This window comes from Crinia signifera, chromosome 2, assembly GCF_055691185.1.
Source record: "Crinia signifera chromosome 2, ASM5569118v1, whole genome shotgun sequence".
Lineage (NCBI taxonomy): Eukaryota > Metazoa > Chordata > Amphibia > Anura > Myobatrachidae > Crinia > Crinia signifera.
The window spans coordinates 377,663,771-377,678,700 of record NC_139218.1 but is presented as its reverse complement, the minus strand read 5'-3'; the positions used below and the strand labels follow the sequence as shown (position 1 = coordinate 377,678,700).

The following is a 14,930-nucleotide window of genomic DNA, read 5'->3' as shown; positions in this document are numbered from 1 at the left end:
CAGTGCAGGGCCTCTTCCCTCCTGTTGTCAAAGCCCACTTCTCTTCACATTTCACTCACAGCTCTCCCGTACTCAAACACTCAGCGACCATCTTCATCCACATACTCATCTTTGGCCACCAGCCACCAGTTGATCGAGTCCTCACTACTTACGTTTAAGCTGTAATGTGTATTGAACTGTGGCGCTCTATTTACCTGTACTCTATTTTGTTATTTACTGTAATGTTAAATTTGGTCTCCCTGTACTGTTCCTTTGAACGGTGCTGCAAAACACTTGTGGCGCCTTGTAAATAAAATAAAAAATTCCTTCATGAATGAGAGAAACATGGTTGTCATGTTATACAGTCGCTTTTATGTTGCTCTACGTTCGCCACATCGCAGCTATCGTGTGTACAAAAACAATACCGTCTTCTGCCGATGAATTCAGAACTACAGTAGAAACACAGGAATGAGCTACTATATGTAGGCAGACAGTCGTAACAAACACTGAAGGGTATTTCAAAATCATGGTGCCCATTTGTATCTGTATTGTCCAATCAGCAAATAGCTGTGACTGATCTAAGGTAAGCTAGACTAATAACTGCTAGCGATAACTGTAATAGGTTGGCGGAGGTTTGGGATCTTGCCTTGTAAATGATTGCTGCTTTCAGAAATAAAATTGGTCAGACCCGCACAAAATCCCGCCCCTCTGGAAACTCGTAGGCTGTTACCATTAGGGTGTGATTCAGAGTCACTCATTAAGCAGCGTTCTTCCGCTGCCTAGAGCGGGTAACTGCTGCCCGCTGGCGGAGCGAACACCCGCCCCATCCATTCGCCGACCGAATGCCCGCACTGGTATGCAAATGGATGTGTGCGCTGGCACAGCCATTTGCATGCGGGTGTATGTGTGATTACCCGTTCGCAAATAAAAGTCAACGTAGACTGACTTTTATTTGCCTCGTATATGGCGGAAATCGGGGGCAGGAAGTGGTGGCATGTGATGTCAGCTGCTCGCCCTGTGCAGGCTTCGACCCGCCTGCATTTGCATGAGGACACCCAGCGTTTTTCTAGACGCACCAACCGTTTTTGTGGGCTCACCCAGGAAATGGGTGCGAACTCAGTGTGCGAACACCCTGAGTTCGCACAGCGGGCCTGCACATGCGCAGACCCATAACATCGGTCCCCCTACCAAACTCGCTTTTCAGCGAGTAAACCTGAATCACCCCCTTAGCCCCAATTGTGATTGGCTGGTATGGGGTGCTACGTATTGGGGGTTATTCTGGTTCACTCGCAAAGACAAATTCACTCTCAGATGGACAAAACCATATGCACTGCAGGTGGGGCAGATGTAACATGTGCAGAGAGCGTTACAGTTGGGTGGTGTTTGTACTTCAAACTGATATCTATATTGCAGTGTAAAAATAAAGCAGCCAGTATTTACCCTGCACAGAAACAATAAAAAACCCAAATCTAACTCTCTCTGCACATGTTACATCTGCCCCACCTGCAGTGCACATAGTTTTGTCCATCTGAGAGTAAATTTGCCTTTGCGAGTGAACCAGAATAACCCCTATTGTACTCCCTCTCTTGGATTTCTGCCTGGTAGTAAAACATAGGATTACTAGATGTACGCATTGCGTTTATGCTGCAAAGTAATGCGGAACACGATACGTACAGATGGTTCCGCCATTTCCGTTGCTGCTGCCATCACCTCTGACATGCAGAACTTTGGGATTGTCGTTTTCATCCCCGGAGTAACTCTACAATAAGAACACGTGAGAGTTAGAACAAGCACTGAAGAAAGTATTACACAAAAAGAACTATGATTGTTTGCGTCATAACAGATCGAGCTGCTAATATTTGTTCTTGGTTTAATTCTGTCTTTGTTTTGCAGTTTTTATTGATTTACCCTGTGTATTGACGACACCTTTACAAATTATAATAAATTATATCAGATAACAATACACAGATGCAGCGACGCTCATCTATCCTGCGGCAATCGCCATGTGCAAATCCCATGGCAATTAGTGCTATCACCTCGCAACCAGGAACGTGTGTCTAATTCGCTCCCAATCGGTTACGCGCGGTGTCAATCCGGCAACGATGAGCATGGCTGTATCTGTATATAACTCTGGGACAGATTCAGAGATGTACGGTTGCTGGTTTCCGTACATCTTCCATGCTCTGATATCTGTGCATCTGTACTGCGTTTGTGCAGATCTCAGTCTGCGACAGCGGCCACAGAGCCCACTAGGCGGACATATGGGGGCGAGCACAGCCAGCATTCCAAAAAACGGATCGCGTCGCGACTAGAGGCTACGACCATGATCGCGGCTTCCCTGGCCCCAAGCTGCGTGACCGATGTACACGCAGGGAGATCCGTCGTTGCAGCTGTGGATGCAGCGGTGGCTCAGAGAAGCCGGCATGAGGGGCCTACTCATAAAATAGGATTTTGGTACTTACCGGTAAATCAGTTTCTCTGAATCCGCAGGGGCCACTGGAGTACAATACAATGGGGTATAGAGGTGTGGCTAGTGGGAGCTGGGCACTTCTAAATTTAAGAATGTGAGCTTCCTCCCACCTCTACTACCCACAATCCCCCAGTTAGGAAAATGTAGACCGAGAGGAGATGGGAAGTGAGAGGAACTAGAAACTCGTACATGTCAATGGAACAAAACTGACAGGTGACGAAGAGCAGGGAGGGCGTCCAGTGGCCCCTGCGGATTCAGAGAAACGGATTTACCGTAAGTACCAAAATCCTATTTTCTCTTTCATCCAGCAGGGGCCACTGGAGTACAATACAATGGGGAGGTTCCAAAGATTTCCCCTTGGGAGGGACAGCTCTGAGCAGCCTGCAACATAAAACTGCCAAATTAAACAGCCAAAGGGTCCAAATTGTTGAACCTTTAATAACTGTAAAAACATGTAAAATTAGGACCAAATTGCCATATGGCAAAGCCGCAAAAAGGAAGGACGTATTGCTGCCTATGGCGATCCAACAGATCAAGAGGAATAGGCAGAAACGGAAAAAGGCATTGTTTATAAGTATTGATATAAACCTGCTGTAGGGCAAGCTAAAGCCACCTTGCCAACGTCTGTCTGAAAGATGGCCAACCATGACATTTTGGATCACAAGGAGGCAAACAGTCTAATGCAGGGGTTCCCAATCTTTTTTGAATCACGGCACCCTAGAGTATCAACATTTTTTAACGGCACCCCTAGGACAAAAATAAATTTATTAGATTGGGTTTATATGTGATTCTTTGGGTCAGGTATGTGGTAAAGGACAGGATTTGCTTCTGTTTGTACACATTTTATTAATGGCAGCCACCAGCATTGCTTTTGCTTATAAATAATTAACCATTAATAATTTGAGTTGGTCCTGGACTACCAACCCAGGGCACCCCTGCATGTGTCCCGAGGCACCCCAGGGAGCCACGGCACACAGTTTGGGAACCACTGGTCTAATGTAAAGATGACGGTGTATGCACAGAAACCTGAATGCATGGACAGCCTTCAGTGTAAAAGCACTACCAGAAGTATTCAACAACGAAGGAACCAGGACTGGTTGATTGTCATGAAATGTCAAGACTCCTCTAGAGAGAAAAGGTGCTTGCATATGTAGTTTGGCCTGAAGGTCCAGATCATCATATACAGGACTGTACAAGACAGAGCTCCCAGTTCCAAAACACGCAGAGCTGAGGCCATGGCTAGAAGTATCATCACTCTCCAAGAGAAGAATTTCAAGTCAACACTTTGTTGATTGTAAGTGAGAAAACCAGGTTAAGATTCCCTGGAACAGAAGGAATGAAAGGAGGATGAACTAGATTTACTTCCAGTAGAAAAGACTGCAATTTTGGCAACAGGGCCAGTCTATGCTGGATCAAATGGAGACAAGTGAAATCCTTATAGGAAATGATCCCAGAGTAAAACACACTTCGAAAACCTGCATGCAACTACAGCAAAAGGCAAGGTAAGGAAACTTAGAAGGAAGAATCTTTGATGCCAATCCCATGTCCCATAGGAATTCCAAATCCGATGGTACTGGCGAGCCGAAATTGTTTATCTAGTACTCAACTTTATGAGGATGACAGAATCCTAAAGTCATCTACTAAATAGGGCAGCGGTTGTAACAGAATCTGCTGTAAATTATGGACCCCTATAACGAGGGTCTGGACCTAGAGTCAGAGGACATGGGTCTTCTGCCCAAAGCCAGTGCAGGCTGGAGAACCAGCTACTCCACGGCAAAAAAGGGATTTTTGTAAGAACTTACCGTTCGAATCCCTTTCTCTGATATGGTCCTGGTGACACAGCTCAACACTGGGATGTAGGAGGGTCCGAAGGAGCCAGGCACCTATCCTAAAGCTTTAGAGGGTAGGCTCCTCCCCTACTGCATCCCTGGACTCTTCAGTTCAATCTTTCAAAGCCACTGGAATACATTAACTCAGTACAAACGTCTGCACATATTATATGCACATTTTATAACAGAAACTGTTAACTTTTAACCATTTTAACATGAACATCATGAAACTTCTGGCATACTTACTGAGCGTAAGGGAGGGATCGCTGTGTCACCAGGACCATATCAGAGAAAGGGATTCGAACGGTAAGTTCTTACAAAAATCCCCTTTTCTCTTTCAATGGTCCTGGTGACACAGCTCAACACTGGGACGTTCCAGAGCCGGTCCTTTGGGAGGGTACGCTCAGGTCTGCAGCTCTCAGCACTGCTCGCCCGAATGATGCGTCCTCCGACGCGAACTCATGGAATCTATAGAATTTGGCAAATGTGTGAACAGATGACCAAGTGGCAGCTCTGCAAACCTGCTCAGCTGTGGCCCCATGTCGAACCGCCCAAGAGGTGGCAACTGACCTGGTGGTATGCGCATTAATTCTGGCCGGTACAGGCCTACCCACTTTGGTGTATGCAAAAGCTATCACAGATCGCAACCACCTAGCAATAGTCTGCTTAGAAGCAGGCCAACCAATTTTGTGTACGTCATACAGTACCAACAATGTGTCAGTCTTTCTGACACTCTTCACTCTGTCCACATATATGCGCAAGGCACGCACAACATCCAAAGTCTTCAACTTGTCCCTTTTCTTGGAACCCTCTGGGGGTTGAAACACAGGTAGAACTATCTCCTGATTTAAATGGAAGGCAGAGACTACCTTCGGTAAAAATTGAGGCACAGTTCTCAGAACAGCCCTGTCATCATGAAAAATTAAGAAGGGAGATTTGCATGACAAGGCTCCCAACTCTGACACTCTTTTAGCAGATGCTACTGCTAACAAAAACACTAGTTTCCACGTGAGAAACTTAAAGTCAGCCGACCTTAAAGGTTCAAAAGGTGCCTTCTGAAGGCAATCCAAAACCAGTGACAGATCCCAAGGCGCTACTGGTTGCTTGTAAGGGGGTTTCAGTCTGGATACCCCTTGTAAAAAAGTTTGAATCTCCGGCAAAAAGGCTACTCTTTTTTGGAAATAGATGGATAAGGCCGAAATCTGCACCTTCAATGATTGAAGGCTTAGGCCCGATGAAAACCAATCTTGTAAGAATTCCAACATTCTTGATAACTTGAAGTGAGATGTGTGAGCTTTTCGCCTCTCACACCATCTAATGTAAGTCTTCCAGACTCTATAATAATTTGCCGACGAAACAGCTTTCCTGGCTTTTATCATAGTCTGCACTACTGCGTCAGAAAACCCTTTCCTTTTCAAAATGGCGGCTTCAATAGCCAGGCCGTCAAAATCAATCGATCGGAATCCAGGTGATTGAATGGGCCTTGTCTTAGCAGATCTGGTCTCAGAGGTAGACGCCATGAGTCCACAGACAACCTCTGAAGCCTCGAGTACCAGGACCTCCTTGGCCAATCCGGGGCCACAAGGATCACCGTAACCTTCTGGTCCTGTATCCTCTTCAAAAGTCTCGCTAACATTGGAACTGGAGGGAATGCATAAAGAAGATCTCCCTGCCACTGAGTAGTCATGGCATCCACTGCCTCTGCTAGCGGATCTCTCATTCTGGCATAAAACCTGGGCACCTGATGGTTGAACCTGGATGCCATCAGGTCCACATCCAGAGTTCCCCACATCAAAGTGATCTGGTGAAACACCTGAGGGTGTAAGCTCCATTCTCCTTCCTTGAGCTCCTCCCTGCTCAGGAAGTCTGCTTCTATATTCTCCACTCCTGGAATGAATATAGCCGATACAGCAGGAACATTCTGTTCCGCCCATAGGAAGATTCTGGACACCTCATACATGGCCAATCTGCTGCGTGTACCTCCCTGGTGATTCAGATACGCCACAGCTGTGGCATTGTAGGTCTGAATCCTCAAAGGGAGGTTCCGTAACCTGTCTCCCGCCAAGGACATCACTTTCCAGACAGCTCTCAGCTCCAAGATGTTGATTGGTAACACTGATTCCTCTGCCGTCCACAGGCCCTGCAGCCTGAGATCCAGGACTACTGCCCCCCAGCCCCTGAGACTGGCGTCGGTAGTCACTACCAACCAGTCCCAGGTCTGTAATGACCGACCCCACTGAAGGGAATCTACTTCTGTCCACCATTTCAAGGAGTCTCGAGTGTCCGAAGACAGCACTATCATCTCCGCCTTCATGGTCAGAGTGTTTCCTGACCAGGCTGACAAAATGTTCCATTGGAACACCCGAGAGTGGAACCTGGCAAATTGAAGCGTCTCGAATGACGCCACCATTTTCCCCAGGAGCTTGAGGCACCTCCATACTGACAAGCTCTGAGCTCTGAGAATCTCCTGCACTAGAGTGACCAGATCCCTGGCCTTTACCTCCGGGAGAAAAACCCGATGGAGATGGGTATCCAGTATGACTCCCAAGAATTGAAGCCTCTGTGACGGTACCAACTGAGATTTTTGTAAATTTAAAATCCAGCCGTGAGCCTGCAAAAAACTGATGGCCTCTGCCAAGTGACTTTGAAGCATGGCTGCTGACCCTGCTTTGAACATGAGATCGTCCAAATAGGGTATTACTGTGATTCCTCTGAGCCTCAGCACCGCCGCCATCACTGACATTATCTTTGTGAATACCCTTGGCGCGGTCGCTAGCCCAAAGGGTAACGCCCGGAATTGTAAATGCAGGTCTCCTATAGCAAACCTCAACAGGGTCTGATGTTCCGGGTGAATGGGAACGTGCAGATATGCGTCCTGGACATCCATGGACGCCAAAAATTCTCCCTGGTCCAGACTCAGGAGTACTGACCTTAAAGATTCCATTTTGAAATGGTCTACCCATAGATGGACATTTAAGGATTTTAAGTTTAGTATTGGTCTGAAAGACCCGTCTGGTTTGGGCACCAGGAACAGCGTGGAGTAAAAGCCTTTCTTCCACTCTGCCCTGGGAACCGGAATAACCACCCCTTTTTCCAAAAGGGAATGAGCCGCTCTCATAAGAGCTGTGCGAAGGAGCGCCTGTTTTGGCACGGGTGTGGGGATGAACCTCTTCGGAGGCAACCCTCTGAAAGGGATTTTGTAACCCTGGGTAATAATCTCTAATACCCAGGAATCCTGGTCTAGAGAAGCCCATGCGTCCCTGAAATGTGTGAGACGCCCCCACACCTTTATCACTGTCGGGCCTATCCCCTGACAGTCATGCGGAGGGTTTGTCCTCTCCTTTGGAGGCAGGCTTCTTATGGAAGGAGCCAAACTTGGACCTTTGAGTTTTGCCCCTAGAGGCCTGAAACTTTCCCCTGAAAGACTGTCCTCGAAAGGACGCACCACCTCTAGGGGAGGGCCGAAAGGACGGCCTAAAAGCAGCGAATCTGGATGTCTGCTTTGCTGAGGGGGCCGGCAGAAATGTACTCTTGCCGCCCGTGGCTTGCTTTATAATTTCCTCTAGCAATAAGGGGGCGTAGGGTAAACCCCACCCCTTCAAAAATAGCCTTGAGGTTTCCCTCCAGCTTTTTATCCACAGAATCTTTAAACGCTGCACCGCCCTGTACAGGCAATACCGTAGCTTTGGATAAACGTGCCACTGAAGCATCCACAACAGGCACCTTTTCCCAGAGTTCAGCATGAGACTCTGGCATGGGGTACAGACTAAGGAATCTCTTAGGCATCTGTAGCCTCTTATCCGGGGTTTTCCAAGCCCCTTCCAATAATTCCTGCAACCCCTCATCTGAAGGAAAAGTAACAGCCTCCTTCCGCTGTCGCTTGAAAACACCTTTAACAGGAGTCTTATCCTCCACAGACAGTTTTAAAGCCTGTTTCACAGCTACAATAAGATCCTCTATACCAGCAGCAGAGGTCTCTTCAAAATCATCACCCTCCCAGGGGGTGTCAGTATATGCTCCCTCCTCCTCATCTACCACAGTAGGCATAGCATAAGACCTTTTAGGGGTCCCTGCCACATCATCCATTTTGTCCAGTATTTCACTGAACCTGTTGATCCCCTTTGCAGTATCCTGCATCACCTGAATAAGCGCAGGATCTGCCTGGGTAAGAGGCAAGGAGCCAGAAGACTGCTGAGATGATGGCATAGGTCTCTGTGATTCTACCAACACATCACTCTGCCTGTCTAGAAGCTGCACCAAAGCGTTTACTGACCTGCCTAGGGCACTGGCCCACGCAGGTTCACTCTGCTCAGCCCTATGGGGTTCACTGCCCATGGGTCTCACATCAGCGCAAGTAATACATAAGCCCCCCTTGGCCATCTGCTCAGGGACAAACTTTTGTGTGCAAACATTGCACGCGCTCAGTGCACTAAGGGCTCCCTCCCCCAAAACCACAGCCTGATGCTCAGACATGATGTAAGCGATAAATGTATAACTATCAGTATACACAGTGCAAACAATGTACAAGCGTTTATACAGAGGCAATGCACCCAGTCACTTAGCTGTCTGTTGGTTTCAACTGCGGGGAAGCGATGCCCAGGAAATCCAAGTCACTCTGCCAGGATCAGTAAGCCAGCTCAGCTCCGCTGCAAGCGTTCTGAAAGGCGCAAAGGAAGTGAAGGAAGAGACCAAAAGTCCCTGCTGCTGCGGGGTCCGTGACCTTTTGGCGCCAACCACCCCCAGCCAGCCGCTCCTTAGGTAGGATTTCCTAGTTCCAGTGTCTCCCCCTCGAATGGGGACCACTTGGAACATGCCTGTCACAGCGCTGCTGTCCTCTCAATCAGGAGCTCAGCGTGTAAGCTCCGCATAAAATGGCCGCCGCCATCACGGAACGCCTGTCCCCCATGATCCCCACCTAAACGTGGAGCCGGTTTCAGGATGCTCCGGAGCCCAGGCAGCCTCTTAAAAGAGGCTAAAAGCGCTGCACAGGGAGGCCAGACAGCGTCTCCCCTGTGCACAGTGAGCTGACAGGACGCGATTCTGTCAGCTCCTGCTGCGCTAGCAGTGTGAGGATTCACTATGAGAATCCTCACACTGTGCCTACCTAGCTAGGGTGAAAGTTAATAAAACAATGAAAATTCCCTAACTACTCTATTTCTTCGGCTGCTCCCGCAGCCCTTTAGAATAGCACCCACTCCAGTGGGCACCTAACACGAACTGAAGAGTCCAGGGATGCAGTAGGGGAGGAGCCTACCCTCTAAAGCTTTAGGATAGGTGCCTGGCTCCTTCGGACCCTCCTACATCCCAGTGTTGAGCTGTGTCACCAGGACCATTGAAAGAGAAAGTGGTTTCACTAGAATTATCAAACTGATTCTCATTTCAGTCACTTGAGAAACAAACCAAGGAGTGGCAGGGAAGGAAAGAGATATTTCATCCTAGTTAGTCAGGGAAACGCATGAGCTTCCCCAACTGCTACCGGATCCCCCGGTCTGAACAACTGCCTCATCAGATAATGAATGCGCCAAGACGCCAGGAGATTTACCCCATGGGGCAGAGGACACAACTCCATAATGAACTGACTTTCTGTTGGATGAGTCTTGTATTTTATATACACGACCACGGAGGCACTGTAGGACCTGACCTGTACTTGGTGATTGCCTAGCTCATGCTATTGAAGATAGCATGGATTTCAACACGTGTTGGTAGTAGGCTTTAGGAAATAGACTACTCATCCTAAATTAGAAGGACTGGTGCACCACAGGCCTGAATCTGTGGCCCAGAGAATCCCATTCTACTGTGCAATTCCCCTGTAATGGAGACTGACCGTTGGGATAGATGATCCTGTGGAAATGGTCTGGAGTGAACAGAGCCCAGTTGTTTTACCTGAATGCTACGACAATGTTCCCAACAGGCATTCACACCGTTGAAAACTGAGCCCAGGTCCCTGAGCATTGGCTCAGTGCCCTTCACCACGTGGCCATAGTCCCTGGTCACCTATGGATACATAAATGCATTGACCTCCTTGTGAGCCTCAGAACCTGTAGGAGCAGGAACCGAATCTTCTGGACCATGACTTCTGTGTTCAGAAGTCGAAGTGAAGACTATTCAAAGAGTATTATTTTTAACATTACAAATTAACTATGCTGTAATCGGATTTGAAAACAAGACAAATGTCAGAACCCATAATTGGAAAGGAACTTGAAAGATTTTAAAGTTAAGAAATTTGTGAGGTTCCCTCCTGGAAACATAATGACAGGCGTCCTTGACATCCAGGACCACTAAGTATTATGAAAAGAATAAACAGCAAATTAATGCTGCCCCAGGTGGCAACTGAACTCGTAACCTCGGCATTGAGTAATAGATACTTATAGCTAACAATCGGGCGCAATCTACTTATTTAGTATAGAGTGTTGTGGGGACTTGTAACCTTACCTCGTCCCTTTTTTTTGTATAAACACTCTAGAGCTTCCAATTATGATTGCTTGTAATAGATACTGTCTGTTTACAGGACATCACTGAGTGAATGGACTCCAAGCGGAACTGGTGGTACAAGACCTAATAATTGAGGAACTTTAAGTTTAGAATAAGGTCCAGCCTGGGGCCCATGAAAGAGTCATAAAACCAATTGCTCTGTGGTGAACTGGAACTGGTACCACCACCTAAGACCAGTAGTGAATAATTGTTTTTGGTGACATATAGGGCCTTATTCTGATCGGTGCGGATATTCCCGCATGCGGACGGACCGCCGATGTTGATCGTCTGCGCATGTGCAGAGGTCACTCTGCGCATGTGCAGGCGATTTCGCCGCATGGATTCTTTATACGCCGCACAGGGGGCGTAGAGGGGCGTGAGGGGCTACTTAGCCTCATTACCCTATGCATACGCCCCGCGTTTCATGGGCGTTCCCATGCAAACGCGGGGCGTATGCATGGTAATGAGGCCGTGACGCGTGGGTACGGGGCGGGCATCTGACATCGCCGGATGTCAGCTGCCCGCCCCTATACATGATTTCACACGGACAAGTGTCCGTGTGGTCTTGTGTTGCGGGACCTGGTGGAGCGTGCGGCCCTGCATTCGATGTTCGGCGACCATCGAATGCAGGGGCTGCTCCCAAGACGGAGGAGGCGTATCCCCGTCCAATTTCATGCGGATCGCCACATATCCGCGTACGGACGGCAGGTGGCGATCCGTATGGAAGGCGGGGATTCGCCTGCACGGTTGCGGCCGCATATTCTGATCGGGCCGCACCGATCAGAATAAGGCCCATATAAAGAATGTCACACCCTGACGGAGCTAAAAATGAATGCCTGAGGTATCCTAGTGAAGATGGCAAGACAGCAAGCAGACACTGCCTGCCGAGCTCCCAGGCTGGACGGAACCCCGTCATGCCATATCTCTAAGAGACTGGACTCCAGATAGCGCTTTTAAAGACTATCATGGCCTCCCCTAAAATTAAGCCGATTACTTGGTGTGTTTGGCAAGTACTGTATAGAGAGGTCTTGTGTATCCCGCGGTTAAGTGGTATAAATGAGCCTGAGAGCCAAGTCAAGTTCACGGTTTAAGTCTCCTTTGGAGAATGAGCACTAAGGGACTACAAGGTAGGGTACTCTTTACCTAGAAGGGCGCCCGTCGCGGGCATCGCGGGTACATTTATGTCTGGCCGCGACGCGACTGACGCGATGCCCGCGATTTCCCATTGAAACCCATGTTAAACATGGAAATCGTGTCGGTCGCGTCGCGGCCGGCCATAAATGTACCCGCGATGCCCGCGACGCGATGCTCCCGATTTCCCATAGGAATCAATGTTAAAAGGCGCGATGGACCCGATTTTACTGTTAAATGGCTCAATGGACCCGATTTGGCCATAGAAATCAATGTTAAATGGGCCACAGAGCCCATTAACCCTTAAATGTCCCCCCCAATTTTTAACGCCACCCCACGATCCACGCGAACCCGAAGCGTGGCGAGGGGCGGCGGTACGCATCCTCCGACCTTTTCATGCCCTACTATCCACTAGGGCGTGGAGTGAGAATATAATAGTGTGGCGAGCGCAGCGAGCCACCGAGCCCGAAGCGTGGCGAGCGCAGCGAGCCCCGCGAGGGGACGCGGATACCTTCACAGTTATACGCGTCCCCTCGCGGGCTTCACAGGTGTCCGTGGCGACGCCGACACCTGTGAAGCCCGCAAGGGGACGCGTCTACCTGTGAAGGTATCCGCGTCCCCTCGCGGGGCTCGCTGCGCTCGCCACGCTTCGGGCTCGGTGGCTCGCTGCGCTCGCCACATTATTATATTCTCACTCCACGCCCTAGTGGATAGTAGGGCATGAAAAGGTCGGAGGACGCGTACCGCCGCCCCTCGCGGGCTCGCTGCGCTCGCCACGCTTCGGGTTCGCGTGGATCGTGGGGTGGCGTTAAAAATTGGGGGGGACATTTAAGGGTTAATTGTGCTTATTTGGGCTCTGTGGCCCATTTAACATTGATTCCTAGGGCCAAATCGGGTCCATTGAGGCATTTAACAGTCAAATCGCGGTCAATCAGCCTTTTTAACATTGTTTCCTATGGGAAAATCGCGGTCATCGCGGTCATCGCGGCCATCCCGATTTACCCGCGATGCCCGCGATTTTTACCCCCGACGACCGCGATTTCAATCGCTGGCGCCCTTCTAGGTAAAGAGTACCCAAGGTAGTAATGTTCCTGTGCGGGATCCGAACACAAGAAGCTGCAAAAGGCATGCTGTGGTCTTTACCACTAGGGCTACTGTGCTATAGTAGGTGCAAACTGTTCTAGATCTAAGTAAGGGGGAAAAAAAAAACACTACCACTGGCATGTGTTTTCCCATAAGTCGAACTCCTGTTCATATGCATACGGAATGGCCATTTACAGTAGTTCTGCATGGAGACATATGAGGAACTTTCATAGACACAGACAAAATGGCCAGACCTAGAGAGATGTGATGCCCTTGCAGGATAAGATCTACAGCTCCTAGTATTCTCTAACCATGCCCAGTGTCAAGATAAGAGATTGGGCAGTGGAGAATGGGCTTATCCAGTGTGGTGTGACTGTAAATTCGGATCTGGGCATTAACCCACTTAGACAGCGAATACACCGTTGCCCCCTGTAAGCCCAATTGCTTTTCCAGTAGGTTACAGTGGCTTTTCTCCGGATTACCCAGAGCCAACACAAACTAGGGATGGCCATCGACCATCGATGATTAGAAATCATCGATGGTTTATGGCCGATGTCAAATAGTTTTGGCATCGATGGGGGAGAACCAGATGGTTTCCCACCATCGATGTAAAGCTTAAACGAATAGTTTCGTTTTTGCTTTTTCCCTACAGTGCCGGGACACGGAGCATAGCTCCGCCCCCGACACCCGCGAAGCCCCGCCCTCGCATTTTGATTGGCCCACAGGCCACTCAATCAGAGAAAATGAATGACCATCGATATGCAAAAACATCGATGGTCATCCATAGAATGGTTATAGACTATCGATGAGCAGTTGCACTTTTGCCATCGATGGCAATCATCGATGGCAAAGGCAACGATGGCCATCCCTAACACAAACCCTACACAGCCAGAGCCACGGTGAGATCCAAACCCATGTGCTGTGAGGTAGCAATGCTAGCCATCACACCATCCGTGCTTTCCTTGCTAAAAAGCTTACCCTATGGTGTATTAGACCTAACAAGACTCACACAGGGTGGACTTGCCGTCAGGCTAATATAATATGTTGCTGTAGCCTGAACCTGGGATAGCTTGTGAGAAGCGAAAGTGGAAATCTTTATTGTTCCACACACTCATACAGTCACAGAACTGTAAAGGCAGTGCAAAGTGAAAGCACTTTCCGGTGACCCTGTGTTAACTGGCTCTGGTGCTCAGTATGACAGGGAGGGGAAAAAGACCAAATTGTACATTTCCACACAACAGTGTTTGTACTGTACATGTGTTACAACCATACATAGCATGTACCTATATCAATAAGCCTGGCAGCACTGAGCACTTGCATGTAATTCATCTCCGGTCCCAGACAAACATTCAGCATGATGCTCTGTCCCTGGAGAGAGACAGTGTGATAGCTGCAGGGAATATAATCACCCTGCTGTAACCGGAGCTAGCCGGCACCCAGGCTCTTGCAGAAGCTCCTCCTGCCTCCTCCCCGACCGCGGCTCTGAGTCCCCAAAATGGCTTCCCGCCGTGCAGCTAAATGTAGCTACAAGGCGCGCAGCATGGCCCACCCGACAGCCGCCAACTGAAGTCCCACAGCAGCCCAGCGGGAGCGCACTAATAAAGTCAGCCACACACGCACACCGCGTGTGCCTGTAATGCTATAGCGAGCACCTGGCCGCGGACGCGATGTCGGCATCAAGCAGCCGGCCCGCCCCTGCAGTAGCATGGCGGCTGCGATAGGAGGGAGAGACCCAGGACACGGGCGGGAGATTCTGAAGAGTTTAGACACTAAAAACCCGGACCCCTACTCTTGAGTGAGTGGGGAAGGTATATTAAAAGAAAATTACATAAAAGTCAAAGAAAAGAAAAAATAAATCATTGGGAAAACTGGAGCAAGGTCCAGCATGACCAGCTCCCTAGGGCACATTTTTCTAACTGGGGGATTGTGGGTAGTAGAGGCGGGAGGAAGCTCACATTCTTAAATTT

The 14,930-nt window shown here is 49.0% G+C and overlaps 1 protein-coding gene across 1 annotated transcript in view; it reads right to left on the bottom strand.

Moving 5' to 3' along the window:
- Positions 1–14,930, bottom strand: part of PIWIL4 (piwi like RNA-mediated gene silencing 4) — a 148,083-nt gene that overhangs the window by 119,978 nt on the left and 13,175 nt on the right. Inside the window, exon 3 of the mRNA XM_083170099.1 lies at positions 1,654–1,738. Coding sequence (XP_083026225.1) covers positions 1,654–1,738 — 85 coding nt within the window. The remainder of the gene's footprint in view (positions 1–1,653; positions 1,739–14,930) is intronic.